The 18,692-nt window shown below is 48.7% G+C and overlaps 1 protein-coding gene across 1 annotated transcript in view; it reads left to right on the top strand.

The window, feature by feature from the left end:
- The first annotated feature begins 6,377 nt into the window (after positions 1-6,377).
- LOC136573458 (vomeronasal type-2 receptor 26-like) overlaps positions 6,378-18,692 on the top strand; it is a 67,143-nt gene continuing 54,828 nt past the window's right edge. The window contains exons 1-2 of the mRNA XM_066574748.1: positions 6,378-6,759; positions 7,151-7,431. Coding sequence (XP_066430845.1) covers positions 6,378-6,759; positions 7,151-7,431 — 663 coding nt within the window. The remainder of the gene's footprint in view (positions 6,760-7,150; positions 7,432-18,692) is intronic.

Raw genomic sequence — 18,692 nt, forward strand, 5'->3', positions numbered from 1 at the left:
TGGCAATCCACAGCTTTTGCGCATGCGTCCGCCATTTTGGCGACGGGCGTGTGCGCAGAAGCTGGGGTAAGGTCCGCGGATAAATCCGGGGGCCTTATGTATGTACTTTCATTCACCCTGATGGATATGATCCGTGAGGGGAGATGAAACGTAAGCTTTTTAAACTTTTTTTAAACCTTTTAAAACTTTTTTAAACTTTTTTTTTAATGACTTTTTCACACTTTTTTTAAACTTTACATGATCACTGTCATCCATTGGATAACCGTGATCATGTCCCCGGTGACATCCCTCTGCTCCTGGCTACACATGGCAGCCAGGAGCAGAGGGATTTTGAATTTCCTGGGGCTCAAGCTCCTCTGTGCACGCGCCCGATGTTGACATCGGGCGCGAATGCGCAGACGGGGACTTCGGGTCCCGGAACACAGGGGACATCGGTGGACCTGAGGTGAGTATTTTCACCTCCCCTCATGGATCGGATTCTTGAGGGGAGGTGAAACTTGTACTTTTTTTTTACTTTTTCAAACTTTTTCATGATCGCCGCTATCCATTGGATAGCGCCGATCGCAATACCGGGGGGGGGGGGGGGCGCAGCCTGGGATGACAGCTCCATGCTGTCGGCTACCTCTGCGCACCGACAGCATGGAGCTGTCACATCCAGTGCCCACGTGGCTTTATTCTCTGGAGGACACATGTTTTTACGTCCTCAGAGAATAAAGCCCACTTGGGCAGGAAGTAAAAAGGCAATGGGCTGGTCACTAAGGGGTTAATGTTCAGCTTGCTTCTATAAATGAACAAATAATTTACAATAACTTGGTTATATCAGCTTCAAACTTCTGGTCACATGATGTGTGATCTGGCTGCTGGTGCTCCATATGTTCATCATTGCCTCTACTGGAGCATGAGTGTTCTGCACTCTAGCAGGCCACACGATTCACTCTATGATATCACTTATTACTTTGGGAATGAATATACCTAAGATTGTATATAATGCCAGCTTTACTCATCTGTACATTTATACGATTACAGATACGGGTTTCAGAAATTCCTACAACCATACGTTTTTGTCTATGCCATTTATAATATTAACCAGAATCCTGACATATTACCCAATATTACACTGGGATACCATCTTTATGACACATGCTCAGATGCACAATTGGCAATACGCTATGTTTTACATCTTCTGTCCGGCCCTGATAAGATGATACCTAATTACTCGTATACAGGCCGTGGCCAGCTGGCCGGTGTAGTCGGAGATCAGTACTCATCTACCACTATTCCAGCAGCACAAGTCCTTGGCCTATATGGATATCCTCAGGTATTACATACCCTTCACGGGTTTGAGAAAATAGACATTTAGAGATCTTTGAACACATTGTAAGATATTTCTTTATTAACCCCTTAGTGACTGGCCTATTTTGCACCTTAAAGGGGTTCTGTCACTAAAAAAGAAAAATGCTATACTTATCTATTTCTTCCCATTAGTTTACTTAGCAGATCTTCACCTTACCTATCTTCTCCTGTCTCCGGCAGTCCTGGGGGTCACTTCACCTCCAGCTGCCTGATTCTTCTCCTTTCTGTGAGGTTACGTCCATTTGGTTGGCAGTCTTCCAATGTACTTGACGTCACAGCTCACAGGCCAGCAGGAGGACTGCCTATCTTTTTCAGAGATTGTTCATGCGAGCTGTCTCTGAAATAGATTACAATTCCTTCCTAGGCAGTGAAGCTACAGGGATGTGACCTTCACTGACCCAACCGGAAGGTATTTGTGATAACCAGCGCTCATAACAAGCTGATCCCAGCCTGCAGTGAGCTGACCTATGGCACTGAAGAAGCGCAACCAGGAGAAGATGTGATAAGGAGACTGACAGGGAAGGAGTAGGTAAGTTTATATAAAATATTTTTTTTAATGACAAGACCCCTTTAATGACCAAGCTACTTTCCTAGTTTTTTTCATCATTGTATAGATAGATCCATAACTCTATTTTTTTCGTTGACACTGCGAGTTGACAGCCTGCTCTTTGATGAGCAAGTTGTTCTTTTAATGGCACTTCTTTGGAATACATATAATGTTTTGTAAAGCATTTAATAATTTTTGCGGTGGAATGTAAAAATGTTTTTGTGTTGTTGGCATTCATCATTCATTGAAAAACCCCAAACAACATATTATTCTCTGCATCAGCACAATTATGATGATATCGATCTATGTTGCTTTTTATGTCATAACTAGAGATGAGCGAGCACACTCATCTGAGCTTGATGCTCGTTCGAGCATTAGCGTACTCGAGATGCTCGTTACTCCAGACGAACACCAAGCGGTACTCAAGTCAATGGTATTTCCTTCCCTGCATGTTTAGCGCCATTTTCTAGCCAATAGACATGCGGGGAAGGCATTACCACTTCCTGCTGGGACCTGCCAGCCCTATCCCACCCCACAGCAGTGAGTGGCTGGTGAGACCAGGTGACCGAGTACTTAAAGCGGTCCCGCCCACGGCTCGCCTCAGACACACGCTGGCAGAGGTAAGGGAAAGTGCTGCTGCTGATTCAGGGATAGTGTTAGCATAGGTCCTGTGTTCAAGTACCCCAACGGACCTTCTTAGGGCTACATCTGACTGTGTGCATTACTGTTGTGGCTGGCTTAGAACAGTAGTGCACCATTTTTTTTTTTTCATCTCGGGCTGTGCAGGCCATTTCATCTATAGCGTTTTCAGTCTGCAGTCTATTATGCAGCGTATAGGGAAAGAGCTGCTGCTTATATAGGGAAAGTGTTAGAGTAGGATACTGTCTTCAAAAACACCAAAGCTCCTTCATTGGGCTACATCTGACCGTGTGCATTTTAGTTGTGCCTGCGGGGAGTAGTAGTGTATCAATTTTTGTCTTGCGCATCTAGGCCTGTTCCCAGCCTTTCAGTAATAGTTTTCTCAGGCTGCAGTGCCGTACAACCAGCTCTCAACGTAAAACTGCACTCAAATAATTCCTAGCCTGCTGTGAAAGACTTCATTTACAACATTCTCTGTCTGCAGTGCATTATACAGAGGTCTCACCGCTAAACAGTACTGTAATATTACCTGGACCACTGCAAAGTATTTCAGCTCTGCCACTGTGCAGAGCGTCTCACAATACCCTTTCCTTGGTGGCGTTGAAATAGCTGCAGAGACCAGCACGATCCACTGGCTTTATAGTCTTCTCCCACTCTACACAGCCTCATTATCTATAAGTCTATGCGAGCGGTAAATTACCCCTAGTGATCAGCGCAAGACAGCGGGTTAATTTTTTCCAGTCACAGCATAGAGACTCCGCTATCTACAAGTCTCTGTGTGCAGGGAATTAAGCCACAGTTGTCAGTGCTGTACAGTGGGGTAATTTATTTGGGCCCTTCTCTATTCTTAATCCGCCATGTTGAGGAGTAGGGGTAAGGGTCGAGGACGTGGTGTCCAAGTGAAGGTGTGGGCACAGGCTGAGTTCCTGGTCATGGTGAATCGCAGCCGACTGCTGCGGGATTAGGAGAGAGGCAAGTTTCTGGGCTCCCCAGCTTCATATCACAATTTATGGGTCCGTATGGTAGACCTTTATTACAAACAGAGCAGTGCGAGCAGGTCCTGTCGTGGATGGCAGAAAACGTGTCCAGCAATGTATCGACCACCCAGTCTTCTACTCAGTCCACTACTAGGGACTGCAACTCTGAATCCTCTGGCTGCTGCTCCTCCTTCCACCCAGCCTCCTCACTCCATGAAAATGACATATTCCGATGAGCAGGCAGACTCCCAGGAACTGTTCTCGGGTCCCTTCCATAAGTGGGAAAAAACTGGTTCCTCTCTCACCTGAGGAGTTTGTCGTGACCGATGCCGGAGTCCGGTCCATGAGGCTAGGACTTCCAGCAACTGTCTCAAGAGCTTTTTGTGGATGAGCATGATGGGACACAGTTGTCTGTCAGTGAGGTAGTAGTAAGATAGTAAGTCCGAGGGAGGAGCACACTGAGGATTCAAAGGAAGAGCAGCTGGACAATGAGGTGACTGACCCCACCTTGTTTGCTAAGCCTACTGAGGAGAGGTCTTCAGAGGGGGAGGCAAGTGCAGTAGCAGGACAGGTAGGATGAGGCAGTGTAGTGGCCAGGGGTAGAGGCAGGGCCAGAGCGAAGAATCCCCCAACTGTTTCCCAAAGCACCCCCTCACGGCAAGCCTCTGTGCAGAGGGCTAGGTGTTCAAAGGTGTGGATGTTCTTTAGTGAGAGCACGGGCGACCGCCGAACAGTGGTGTGCAACCTGTGTCGCACCAAGATCAGCCGGGGAGCCACTACTACCAGCCTCCCCACCACCATCATGCGCAGGGATATGATTGACAAGCACACCACAAGGTGGGACGAAGGACATTCACCGCCTCCGTGTCACACCAATGCCTCTTTCCCTGTGCCCCAACCTGCCACACAGATCCAATCCCCCTCCCAGGACACAGGCTTGAGCGTCTCCTGGCCTGCACCTACACCCTCACCTCCACCGTCCTCCACTCCATCCAGCAATGTCTCTCAGCACAGCGTTCAGCTGTTGCTACCACAAGCGTTGGAGCAAAAGCGAAAAAATACGCTGCCACCAACCCACATGCACAAGTTTTAAACGTACACATTGCCAAATTAATCAGCCTCGAGATGGTGCCATACAGGCTAGTGAAAACAAAGGCTTTCAAAAACATGATGGCGTCGGCGGTCCCGCTCTACTCGGTCCCCAGTCGCTACTATTTTCCCGGTGTGCCGTCCCAGCCCTACATCAGCACGTCTCCCGCAACATAAATCGTGCCCTCACCAACTCGGTTACTGGGAATGTCCACTTAACCATGGACACATGGACAAGTACTTGCGGCAGGGCCACTATATCTCCCTGACGGCTCATTGGGTGAACTTGGTGGAGGCTGGGACCGAGTCAGAGCCTGGGACCGCTCACGTCTTACCCACACCCAGAATAGCGGGTCCTACCTCGGTGCTGGTATCTGTGGAGTTTTATGCAACCTTCTCCAAACCCTCCTCCTCTTCTGCCACCTTTACCTTTCAATTAAGAAGTGTAAGCACGTCGCCAGCAGTCGTTAGCTCGCGGTTCGGCAGCACATCGGAGGGCAAGCGTCAGCAAGCCGTGCTGAAACTAATCAGCTTAGGTGACAAGAGGCACACAGCCCCCGAGCTGCTGCAGGATCAGACAGAGCAGACCGACCTCTGGTTTTCGCTGCTGTGCCTCCAACCGGGCATGGTTGTTGCGTGTGACAACGGCCATAACCTGGTGGCGGCTCTGCAGTTCAGCAGCCTCACACGCGTGCCATGCGTGCCCACGGTTTCAATTTGGCGGTTCAGCAGTTTCTGAAAAATTACCCACTTGTCTACCTGCTCGGCAAGGTGAGCCACGTCTGTGCACATTTTCGCAAGTCCACAGCGGACGCTGCCACCCTGAGGACCTTGCAACGTTGGTTTCAGCTGCCAGAGCACCGACTGCTGTGCGGCATGCCCACATGCTGGAATTCTACGCTGCACATGTTGACCAGGCTGTACGAGCAGGGTAGAGCAATAGTGAACTACCAGATGCAACATGGGCGGCGGAGTGGTAGTCATCCTGCGCAAGGAGTGGTCATGGATGCTAAGCATAAAGGCGCACTCTTTGCGGTTGGAACAGGAAACGGGGGATGACAGTATGTCGCTTGATAGTCAGACAAGCCTCATGTCTATATCTCAGCACGTTTTGGAGGAGAGGGAGGAGCAGGAGGAGGAGGGGGAAGAAACAACTGGCCACACTGCAGAGGGTACCCATGCTGCTTGCCTCTCATCTGTTCAGCGTGTATGGGCTGTAGAGGAGGATCTTGAAAGTCATCTTCCTAGTGAGGACAGTGACGTGTTGCGTACTGGTACCCTGGCACACATGGCTGACTTCATGTTAGGCTGCCTTTCTCGTGACCCTCACGTTTGACGCATTCTGGCCAACACGGATTACTGGGTGTACACCCTTCTCGACCCACGGTATCAGGAGATAGCCAAGCTGGAACAAGCATCCAAACTCTCACAAACCAAATTAAATCTCGAGAACCTAACGGCTCTTAGGACAGATTTAAGACACTGTCTGGATTCCATATTTAATAAAAAACAGCTTCACCTAAAATACACAATCTTTGCACAAGGAAACAGAGGGAGCAAATACATGTCCTCTATCATTAAAAAAGTTAGAACAAAAAACTTAATCAAGTCGATAAAAACTGAAAACGGTCTTTCGGTATTCTTATCATCTGATATAGCAAAGGAGCTCCAGATCTTTTACTCCAACCTTTACAATCTAAAAGCCAACCCCCTCCCTTCTTGGGCACGGAGATCCCACTTCGACGATAGTCCAGTTTTTGCATCAGATAAACATGCCCAAACTAAATTCCTCTGAAACATTCTCTCTGACCGCCCCGGTCACCCAGCCCGTAATTCAGAATTTGATAGCCTCATGCCCTCCAAATAAAAGACCGGGCAGAGATGGCCTAACCATACACTATTACAAGACCTTCCAAACCACCCTGATACCCAGACTCACCGATCTCTTTAACGATCTGTTGAAGGGAGCATCCCTCCCAAAACAGTCCCAAGAAGCCCACATTACCTTGATCCATAAAGAGAACAAAGATCCAGAAATGTGTGGCAGCTATCGCCCGATATCCCTGATTAATTTGGACATGAAACTCTGGGCCAAACTCCTCGCGGAGAGGTTAGGTGTTTTCATGCCATACCTGATTGGAGAAGAACAGGCAGGTTTCTCCAGGGGAAGGGAGGGGGGAGATAACTGCCTCAGACTCTTACACGCCACCCGATATGCCCAATCATACAAAATACCCTTGGCCCTAGTAGGCACTGATGCCGAAAAGGCCTTCGACAGGGTAGATTGGAGCTATATGGAGGGAGTGCTGCGCCATTTTAACTTCCCAAGAGAGTTTATTGCAGCTATCTTCTCTCTCTATACATATCCTTAGGCACGACTTAAAATAAATGAGGTGCTCTCCCTTCGACATAAGAAATGGTACGCGCCAGGGCTGCCCCCTTTCACCAGCACTCTTCATATTGGCCCTAGAGCCTCTTCTACTAAAAGTTAAACAGAACCCAGCCATAAGCGGCTTAAACTTCGGAGACAATTCCATCTCCACAGCAGCATTTGCTGATGATATAGTGTTCCTAATCACTAATCCAGAGGAAAGCCTACCGAGACTCACGGAACATCTTGAAGAGTTCGGCTTGGTCTCCAACTTCAAGATTAACTTCTCAAAATCTATAATACTAAATATCTCCATTCCCTCGGCCCGCTACGAATCTCTTAGTGTAAATTCACCCTTTACATGTTCAAACACATCACTGGACTATTTAGGTATTAAGCTAACAAAGAAAGCGGAGGACCTCTACAGTGCTAACTTCGTCCCCCAAATTGGTCAAGTAAAGAACTTATTAAGGTCTTATGACGTTCCCTTTGCCTCTTGGTTCGGCAGAAAAAACATCATTAAATCATATATCTTACCAATCATACTTTACAAGATATGTATGCTCCCCATCTATTTACCAAAAAGCTTTTTCAAGTGTCTACGCATTGCCTTCTCGGGTTTCGTGTGGAAACGGAGGAGACCGAGACTGGCCTATAGCTTGTTGATAAGGAGAGGTACCGAGGGGGGCATCAACCTCCCTAATCTATACGATTTCTACCAAGCCTCATAATTAGGTTACTGGATAAGTCTTGTTCAACCTTCTAGAGACAAACTCCCCTGAATCCTTGCAGAGGGAAGCGACGGAGATTCCTTGATTGATGACTTGTGGCTCCCCTCAAGTAACCGCCTCAAAAACCAGAATTTTAATCCTCTGCTCAGAGGCCCATGTGAGATGTGGGACGAACTTAGGCCCAACCTCGCTCCGGACCCCTCACCCATTCTCCTATTGCGCTCTATATGTAGATTACTTGGCCAACCATTTGACCCATGCTCTACCTCGGTCGGGAGGAAGTTCGGATCTATGACAATATGAAACTTACAGTCCCTAGCCCACCTCCCCCCAGAATCTATTGTTCAGACGATGGGTTTCGCTGAAAATCTCTCCTTCCTACATAAAGCACAAATTAAAAACACCTTCGGGCATTTTCTCAATTTACACAAATCCACCAGACCTTCCTCGTCCTTTAAACAAGCCCTACTAGAGAACAAACACAGTCTGAGAAAAATTTCATTCCTCCGCAAAAATTTCATCACCCCGTCTACAAATACAAACCGGCATTCCTTACCTCATGGGAGAAAGAGCTGGGCATTACACTCTCCTCAAACGAGTCCAACCTGATACTGAAAACTTCTTTTGGCCTGTCGCCCTGCATCTTAGCTCAAGAATCTCATTACAAATTATTAGCCATATGGTACAGGACACCATAATGGCTATTTGACCACAAACTGGCCCCACAGAACATCTGCTGGAGATGCAAGGGCGATACTGGCTCTTACTTACATATTTGGTGGACATGCCCGGCCCTGACCCCCTTCTGGAGGGATGTAGAGAGGATCCTACAAAAAATCTCCCCCACCTTTGCTCTTACCCCAGAGGTAGTCCTTCTATGGAGGCCCTCTAAGTCCTTCCACCCGCTGAAGAACAAATTACTAGCATCCCTAATAGATACAGTCAAAGCATGAATCCCCCTCGTCTGGCAACAAACCACACCACCTACCTTGAAGCAATGGAAGGAAAGGGTCGACCTCCTCTATAACCTAGAAGAGTTAGACAGCTGTTCCAAAAATACCTACAACAAATTTCTGCAGATTTGGTTCCCATGGAAAACCATAAGTGCCTCTGACGTGTGGAATCAGTGAGTGGAAGTCTCCCCCCCCCCTTGCCCCAGGACAATGAGCCCCTCCCCCCCCCTTTTTTTGGCATCCATCCAGGTGCATAAGGACACCCCCCTATTCTTGTCCCCTACTTCCCCCCCACTCCCCCCCCCCCTATCCTTCTGACTTTCTCCCCTTATTATGTCTACTGCTGTACGGATTGTTGTTTCTTAACGTTTGATGTATGTTATTACAGGGTCTCTTTCCAATGTAATACATAAAATGTAAGGTTCCACGAGTCCCATTTTTAATGTAATTCCAGTTAACAACTATGTGATTTTGTGACCTACACCTAAGAGCGTTTACTGTATCCAAAACTAATCTGTTTATGTGCATGCTCTTTTGATGTGGGATTGTGAACAACTTTGTATTGCAAAACCTTGAATAAAACTGATTTAAAAAAAAAAAAAAATTAAATAAAAGCTCCTTCTTACAGCTACCTCTGACCGTCTGAAATTTACTGGGTGTCTGGTGGGAGTTGTAGTGCATCACTATTGCACGGCTAGACCTGTTTGCAGCCTTCCGTATTCTTTGTTTCTGCCTGGAGTTAGCGTTACAATACCGCTGTCAGCCTCCAACTGTACGCCAATAATTCCATAATTATTTACACCGCTCTGTGTCTGCCGTCAACTTCACGCACAGCGTACGGCCACAGCCACTGATAGGGGGAAAGTCATGTTATATAGCCAGTATTCTTTTTCAAATAATTTTAAATAAAAGCTCCTTCGTTGGGCTACCTCTGACCGTCTGAAATTTACTGGGTGTCTGGTGGGAGTTGCAGTGCATCAGTATTGCACAGCTAGGACTGTTTGCAGCCTTCCGTATGCTTTGTTTCTGCCCGGAGTTAACGTTACAATACCGCTGTCAGCCTCCAACTGTACGCAAATAATTCCACAATTATTTACACCACTCTGTGTCTGCTCTATTCGTAATCCACCATGCTAGGGGTAGGGCTAGAGGACGTGGACGTGGACGCGGGCGAGGACACGGAGGTCCAAGTGAGGGTGTGGGCACAGGCTGAGTTCTGGGTCCAGGTGAATCGCAGCCGGCTGCTGCGGGATTAGGAGAGAGGCAAGTTTCTGGGGTCCCCAGCTTCATATCACAATTTATGGGTCCACGTGGTAGACCTTTATTACAAAGAGAGCAGTGTGAGCAGGTCCTGTCGTGAATGGCAGAAAATACATCCAGCAATGTATCGACCACCCAGTCTTCTACGCCGTCCACTGCTGCAACTCTGAATCCTCTGGCTGCTGCTCCTCCTTCCTCCCAGCCACCTTACTCCATAAAAATGACACATTCTGATGAGCAGACAGACTCCCAGGAACTGTTCTCGGGCCCCTGCCTTGATTGGGAAAAAATGGTTCCTCTGTCACCTGAGGAGTTTGTCGTGACCAATGCCCAACCTTTGGAAAGTTCCCGGGGTCCGGGGGATGAGGCTGGGGACTTCCGGCAACTGTCTCAAGAGCTTTCAGTGGGTGAGGAGGACGATGATGATGAGACACAGTTGTCTATCAGTGAGGTAGTAGTAAGGGCAGTAAGTCCGAGGGAGGAGCGCACAGAGGATTCGGAGGAAGAGCCGCTGGACGATCAGGTGACTGACCCCACCTGGTTCGCTAAGCCAACTGAGGACAGGTCTTCAGAGGGGGAGGCAAGTGCAGCAGCAGGACAGGTTGAAAGAGGCAGTGGGGTGGCCAGGGGTAGAGGCAGGGCCAGAGCGAAGAATCCCCCAACTGTTTCCCAAAGCACCCCCTTGCGCCAAGTCACCGTGCAGAGGGCTAGGTGTTCAAAGGTGCAGATGTTTTTCAGTGAGAGCGCGGACGACCGACGAACAGTGGTGTGCAACCTGTGTCGCGCCAAGATCAGCCGGGAAACCACCACTACCAGCCTCACCACCACCAGCATGCGCAGGCATTTGATGGCCAAGCACCCCACAAGGTGGGACGAAGGCCGTTCACTGCCTCCGGGTCGCACCACTGCCTCTCCCCCTGTGTCCCACCCTGCCACTCAGATCCAACCCCCCTCTCAAGACACAGGCACGAGCGCCTCCCGGCCTGCACCAACACTCTCACCTCTGCTGTCCTCGACCCCATCCAGCAATGTCTCTCAGTGCAGCGTCCAGCTATCGCTGGCACAAGCCTTGGAACGCAAGCGCAAATACGCCACCACACACCCGCACGCTCAAGCTTTAAACGTGCACATTGCCAAATTGATCAGCCAGGAGATGCTGCTGTTCAGGCTTGAAGAAACGGAGGCTTTCAAAAACATGATGGTGGAGGCGGTCCCACGCTACTCGGTCCACAGTTGCCACTATTTTTCCCAGTGTGCCGTCCCAGCCCTACAGCAGCACGTCTGCCGCAACATCAATCGTGCCCTCACCAACGCGGTTACTGGGAAGGTTCACTTAACCACAGACACGTGGATAAGTACTGGTGAGCAGGGCCACTATATCTCCCTGACGGCACATTGGGTGAATTTAGTGGAGGCTGGGACCGAGTCAGAGCCTGGGACAGCACACGTCCTACCCACACCCAGAATAGCGGGTCCTTCCTCGGTTCGGGTATCTGCGGCGGTCTATGCCACCTCCTCTAAACCCTCCCCCTCCTCCTACGCAACCTCTACCTCTCAATTAAGAAATCTGAGCAGCACGTCGCCAGCAGGAGGAGTCGCGCGGCAGCACAGAGGTGGGCAACCGTCAGCAGGCCGTGCTGAAACTCCTCAGCCTAGTTGACAGGAGGCACACGGCCCCCAAACTGTTGCAGGATCTCACAGAGCAGACCGACCTCTGGCTTTCGCCGCTAAGCCTCGAACCGGGCATGGTCGTGTGTGACAATGGCCGTAACCTGGTGGCGGCTCTGCAGCTCGCCAGCCTCACACACGTGCCATGCCTGGCCCACGCCTTCAATTTGGTGGTTCAGCAGTTTCTGAAAAACTACCCACACCTGTCAGACCTCCTCGGCAAGGTGCGCCAGGTCTGCACACATTTCCGCAAGTCCACCACGGATGCTGCCACCCTGCGGACCCTGCAGCATCGGTTTAATCTGCCAGATTACCGACTGCTGTGCGACGTGCCCAGACGGTGGAATTCTATGCTGCACATGTTGGCCAGGCTGTATGAGCAGCATAGAGCAATAGTGGAATACGAACTCCAACATGGGCGGCATACTGGGAGTCAGCCTCCTCAATTCTTTACCGAGGAGTGGGTCTGGATGGCAGACATCTGCCAGGTCCTTGGAAACTTTGAGAAGTCTACCCAGATGGTGAGCAGCGATGCTGCAATCATTATCGTCACCATTCCTCTGCTATGCCTGCTGAGAGGTTCGCTGCAAAGCATAAAGGCTGACACATTGCGGTCGGAACAGGAGACGGGGGAAGAGAGTATGTCGCTTGGTAGTCAGAGCACCCTCATGTCTATATCTCAGCGTGTTTTTGAGGGGGAGGAGGGGGAGGAGGAGGAGGAGGGGGAGAGACAGCTGGGCCCTCTGCAGAGGGTACCCATGCTGCTTGCCTCTCATCTGTTCAGCGTGTATGGCATGTGGAGGAGGATCCTGAAAGTCATCTTCCTAGTAAGGAAAGCGATGTGTTGCGTACTGGTACCCTCGCACACATGGCTGACTTCATGTTAGGCTGCCTTTCTCGTGACCCTCGCGTTAGACGCATTTTGGCCACTACGGATTACTGGGTGTACACCCTTCTCAACCCACGGTATAAGGAGAACCTTTCCACTCTCATTCCTAAAGAGGAAAGGGGTTTGAGAGTGATGCAATACCACAGGGCCCTGGTGGACAAAATGATGGTAAACTTCCCATCTGACAGCGGTAGTGACAGAATGCGCAGTTCCGAGGGCCAAGTAGCAGGGTAGGCGCGGAGATCAGGCAGCATGTTCAGTACAGGCAGGGGAACACTCTCCAAGGCCTTTGCCAGCTTTATGGCTCCCCAGCAAGACTGTGTCACCACTCGCCAGTAAAGGCTGAGTCGGTGGGAGCACTGTAAAAAGATGGTGAGGGAGCATGTAGCCGATCGTACCACCGTCCTGCGTGATGCCTCTGCTCCATACAACTACTGGGTTTCAAAGCTGGACACGTGGCACGAACTTGCGCTGTATGCCCTGGAGGTGCTTGCTTGCCCTGCCGCTAGCGTCTTGTCAGAGAGCGTGTTTAGTGCAGCTGGGGGAATCATCACGGATAAGCGTACCCCCCTGTCAACTGACAGTGCCGACATGCTTACACTCATAAAGATGAACAAAGCCTGCATTTCCCCAGACTTCTCTTCTCCACCAGCGGAGAGCAGCGGAACCTAAAGATTATTTTTGCTGCAACTGCGGATGCAAGCATTCTTCTCTATCACTGGAAAAAAAAAGGGACATTTACCTTTGTCAATCTGTGTATGATATTAGTCCTCATCCTCCTGCTCCTCCTCCTGAAACATGTCATCACGCTGAACTGCCAATTTTTCTACTGCCCAAAAGGCTGTGCTTACAATTTTTTTACAATTTTTCATAGTTTCAAAAGCATTGATACTTTAACATGAACCAATTTTTTTAACAGGCCTGCCTCCAGGCTCTGTTGCAAATTAAGCAACAGCGAGCTGTATTTTTCAATAAATATTTATGGGTTTCACCTGCCCTCTCGGTTGAGCAATGTTTCAGGGGTACATATGTACTCTTGCAACACTAATTTTTCAGGCCCTCATCTATACTCTTATCTAACTAATTTTTCCGGCCTTCGCCTACACTCATTGTACCCCAATGTTTCAGGGGTTCGCCTATACTCTTTTGACAGAAATCTTACTGGGGTCTGCCTATACTGCTGCTACATACATGTTACAGGGGTCTGCGTATACTTCTGCTACAAAAATGTTACTGGGCTCTGCCTATACTTTTCCCACGTTAATATTACAGGGGTCTGCCTATACTTCAGCTACAGAAATGTTACAGGGGTCTGTCTATACTGCTGCTACACAAATGTTACCGGGGTCTGCCTATACTGCTGCTACAGAAATGTTACTGGGCTCTGTCTATACTGTTACTACAGAATTATTACTGGGGTCTGTCTATACTGTTACTATTGAAATGTTACTAATACTGGGCTCTGCCTATACTGCTGCTACTGAAATGTTACAGGGGTCTGCCTATACTCTTGCTACTGAAATGTTACAGGGGTCTGCCTATACTGCTGCAACACAAATGTTACAGGGGTCTGCCTATACTGTTACTACAGAAATTTCACTGCGGTCTGTCTATACTGTTACCACTGAAATGTTACAAATACTGGGCTCTGCCTATAGTTCTGCTACTGAAATGTTACAGTGATCTGTCTATACTGTTACTACATAAATGTTACTGGGGTCTTCCGATACTGTTACTACAGAAATGTTACTAATACTGGGGTCTGTGTATACTGCTGCTACTGAAATGTTACAGGGGTCGGCCTATCCTGCTGCTACATAAATGTTACAGGGGTCTGCCTATACTGCTCCTACATAAATGTTACTGGGGTCTGTCTATACTGTTACTACAGAAATGTTACTTGGGGTCTGTCTATACTGTTACTACAGAAATGTTACTGGGGTCTGCTTATACTGCTGCTACAGAAATGTTACTGGGGTCTGCGTATACTTCTGCTACTAAAATGTTACTGGGGTCTGCCCATACTTCTGCCACGTAAATGTTACAGGGTTCTGCCTATACTTCTGCTAATGAAATGTTACTGGGGTCTGTCTATGCTGTTACTACAGAAATTTTACAGGGGTCTCCCTAGACTTCTGCAACATAACTGTTACTGGGGTCAGCTTATACCTTTGCTACAGGAATATTACAGGGGTCTGTGTATACTATGGGTGCACTAAGTCTTCCCATCACGGTGTTCTACCTATCTGGCCCCAAAAAAACCACTGACTGACTAGGGCATTGATTGTGGGCCGAGGCCAACATGTATTTTCTCTCACGTTACCACAGCTATCCGGGGCACTGCAGTGGGATTTCTTTATGTACCTTCTCTGGGTTCCTGGGACCCACCCATGCTGTGGCTGCACACAGACTTCCCATAGCGGAGTTGTACCTGCCTGGCACTTTAAGAAAAACCCAGACTGACTAGGACATGGAGTGTGGCCCGAAGCCAACATGTATTTTCTCTCACATTACCACAGCTATTTGGGGCACTGCATTGGGACAAACAAGAGGAGCGATTCAGTGCTAATGAGACGTTCACAGCTACGCTAGCATCGGAGTCCACTCTATGCCCGCGATTGCTGAGGGTTTGTGCAGAGGCCCATGTCCTCGTCGCAGTGAAAGTCTGCCATGCTTGGGCACTCTGAATTTCTTTATGTGTACTGTCTTTAAGTTCCTTGGACCCACCCATGCTGTGAGTGCACACAGACTTTCCCTAGAGGTGTTTTACCTGTCTGTCCCCAAAACACTGACAGACTTGGGTAGGGTGCAGAGTGCAGATGGTTTACCCCTTGCGTTGTCGATGAAGTATCCGACACCCAAACAGAATGAGTAGTGTGTGGACACATAAATTCCCCATTGCTATGTCACTCGCAGCACCTTGGGCCACACAAGGTGTTTGCTGGGACCGAGCCAGACCCTGGCCCCGCTCACATACTTCCCACACACAGTATTGCTGCATTGTGGAGATGTGTAGAAGTGCTGGGCTGGCACCTGAGTCACCTTTATGACCACGTTTGCGGCTCCTGACGGTAATGGCACAGGATTGGAATGAAGATCGAACGTCAATTTTTCATCGATTCTCAACAGCATTGTGGTCTATCGCCCCCCTTTTAAAGAGGGTCGCTACCTGGCCCTGCCAACCCTCTGCAGTGTGTGCCTCCGGTTCCTCCTCATCGCAGACGCACTTATAAATAGACATGAGGGCGGTGTGGCTATGAAGCGAGCATGTGGCATGAGGGCAGCTGAGGGCTGCGCAGGGACACTTTTGTGTGCGCTGCGGACGCAGGGTCATGCCGTGGGTTAGGCAGCATGTAACCCAGGAGAAGAGGCAGTGATTGTGCTTGGTTGGAGGTAGTTTGGTGCTTAGCTAAGGTGTGCCTTGCTAATGAGGGTTTGTCCGAAGTAAAAATTGTTAGGGGGGGCACACTCTTGCTGCTATTGTGGCTTAATAGTGAGACCTGGGAGCTTGAGATGCAGCCCTACATGATGCCCCTGGCCTGCCCTATCCGTTTCTGTGGCGCTTCCATCACTTTCGTAGGTTTTCCAGATTTTCACAAGTGAAAACCTAAGCGGAGCATCGGTCATATACAAAAATGCTCGAGTCGCCCATTGACATCAATGGAGTTCTTTACTCAAAACGAACTCTCGAGCATCGCGGAAAGTTCGACTCGAGCAACGAGCACCCGACCATTTTGGTGCTCGCTCATCTCTAATCACTAGTTATTATTAGGAAATTATAGTACCAGTGTTTCTGGGGGCACAATGCTACATGGTAAATGCATTATGATTAGAGATGAGCGAACGTACTCGGATAAGCACTACTCGTCCGAGTAATGTGCTTTATCCGAGTATCTCGCCGCTCATCCTGAAAGATTCGGGGCGCTCCGCTGCTGACAGGTGAGTCGCAGCGGGGAACGGGGCAGAGCGGGCGGGAGAGAAGGAGAGAAAGATCTCCCCCTCCGTTCCGCCCCGCTCTCCCCTGCAGCTCCCCGCTCCACAGCGCGTCCCGAATCTTTCAGGACGAGCGGGGAGGTACTCGGATAAAGCACATTACTCGGACGAGTAGTGCTTATCCGAGTACGTTCGGTCATCTCTAATTATGATCCCCACACATCACACACACATCATCTTGATTACCACAAAAGGCAAACATAGCTTGGCTCCTCCCACAGCAGTGACATCACCACAGGTCATTCAACCCACCGGATATCTGTGGTGGTGGTAGGTCAGTGTGTTCTGTCAGGATTGCTGAGTTGTGTCTGAGATTATAATGGCTTAGTTGTATTGTCATTTTGTTATTTTTGCCTTCCACTTTTCAAGAGCCCTAACTGTGTTGTTCTTCTGTCGGTCAGGCTCTGTGTTTTATATATGCTGTAGGACCTTCGATGATGACACCACTGGGTGGAGCGATGACGTTACCAGTGGTGGAGCATAATAATCACTCACACACATACATACAGACAAGTGCTCATTAGTAGTTACATTATGATAATTCTTGACCTAGAACTGCCGAGCTTGGGCCCCCCTGTAGAACCACCAAGGGCAAACATTTGATCCAATGTTATTTTTTGCAGTATGTTATTGTTACATTACTGCAGTTTTACCAGAACTTTTTTGTGTTTTATGTTTTTACTAGAGATGAGCGAACGTACTCGTCCGAGCTTGATGCTCGGGCGAATATTAGGGTGTTCGGGATGTTCGTTATTCGTAACGAACACCACACGATGTTCGGATGTTCGGGTTACTTTAACTTTCTTCCCTGAGAAATCATTTCTATATGCGCTCAATGGGGCCGGCGGCAGCAGCGCCAACCCCATTGAGAACATATAGAAGACAAATCCTTCTTCTCTGCCACAGCTGTAACAGCTGTGACAGAGAAGAACGATGTTTGCCCATTGAATTCAATGGAACCGGCAATACAGCCGGCTCCACTGAATGCAATGGGCTGCCGGCGATCGCGGGATGAATTGTCGGAAAGGGGTTAAATATATAAGCCCTTTCCTGCAATTCATCCAGAAATGTGTAAAAATAAAAAATATATATATACTCACCTGGTGCCGACAGACGGAGTTCAGCGCGGCAGGCTGCAGTTCTCCTGAACTGCTCTGAACAGCTGTGAGTAGTATTCAGCAGCCGGGGATTTAAAATCCCCGCCTGCTGAATAAGAAGCTCTCCTGCCCCTGAGCCAATCAGAGGCAGCCCTCACTCACCCATTCATGAATTCATGAATGGGTGTGAGTGAGGGCTGGCCTCTGATTGGTCAGGCTGTGACCATTCAGAGGCATCTTATTCAGCAGGCGGGGATTTTAAATCCCCGGCTGCTGAATACTATGCACAGCTGTTCAGAGCAGTTCAGGAGAACTGCAGCCTGCCGCGCTGAACTCCGTCTGTCGGCACCAGGTGAGTATATATATATTTTTTATTTTTACACATTTCTGGATGAATTGCAGGAAAGGGCTTATATATTTAACCCCTTTCCGACAATTCATCCCGCGATCGCCGGCAGCCCATTGCATTCAGTGGAGTCGGCTGTATTGACGGCTCCATTGAATTCAATGGGCTAACATCGTTCTTCTCTGCCACAGCTGTTACAGCTGTGGCAGAGGAGAACTTGCTGTGTCGTTCCCATCATTTTCTTGAATTGCCAAGATTTTCACACATGAAAACCTTAGCGAGCATCGGCGAAATACAAAAATGTTCCGGTCGCCCATTGACTTCAATGGGGTTCGTTATTCGAAACGAACACCCGAACATCGCGGGAAGTTCGTTTCGAATAACGCGAACCCGAACATTTTGGTGTTCGCTCATCTTTAGTTTTTACATCATATTTACTGCTGTTATAATGACTGTCAGTGTCAGGTTTTATTTTCACCCGCATCAATTCGGATGTATGGGTGCATGGTACTTAGGAGTAAGACATTCTTGTTTTGTTTACTTTGGTATACAGTGAGTGATATATCATCTTTTTTAGCAGTACTATACAATACAATGCTTCCTTTACCTTATTTATGACTACAGGTACTTTACTACGAGCTCTATTCATAATGATAACTATACTTACATAGTAACATAGTATGTAAGGCTGAATGAAGACCATGTCCATCTAGCTCAGTCTGTTTAACCTCCTTGTTGATCCAGAGGAAGTCAAAAAAGCTCAAGAGGCAGAAGCCAAT

The sequence above is a fragment of the Eleutherodactylus coqui genome, chromosome 7, assembly GCF_035609145.1.
Source record: "Eleutherodactylus coqui strain aEleCoq1 chromosome 7, aEleCoq1.hap1, whole genome shotgun sequence".
Taxonomy (NCBI): Eukaryota; Metazoa; Chordata; class Amphibia; order Anura; family Eleutherodactylidae; genus Eleutherodactylus; species Eleutherodactylus coqui.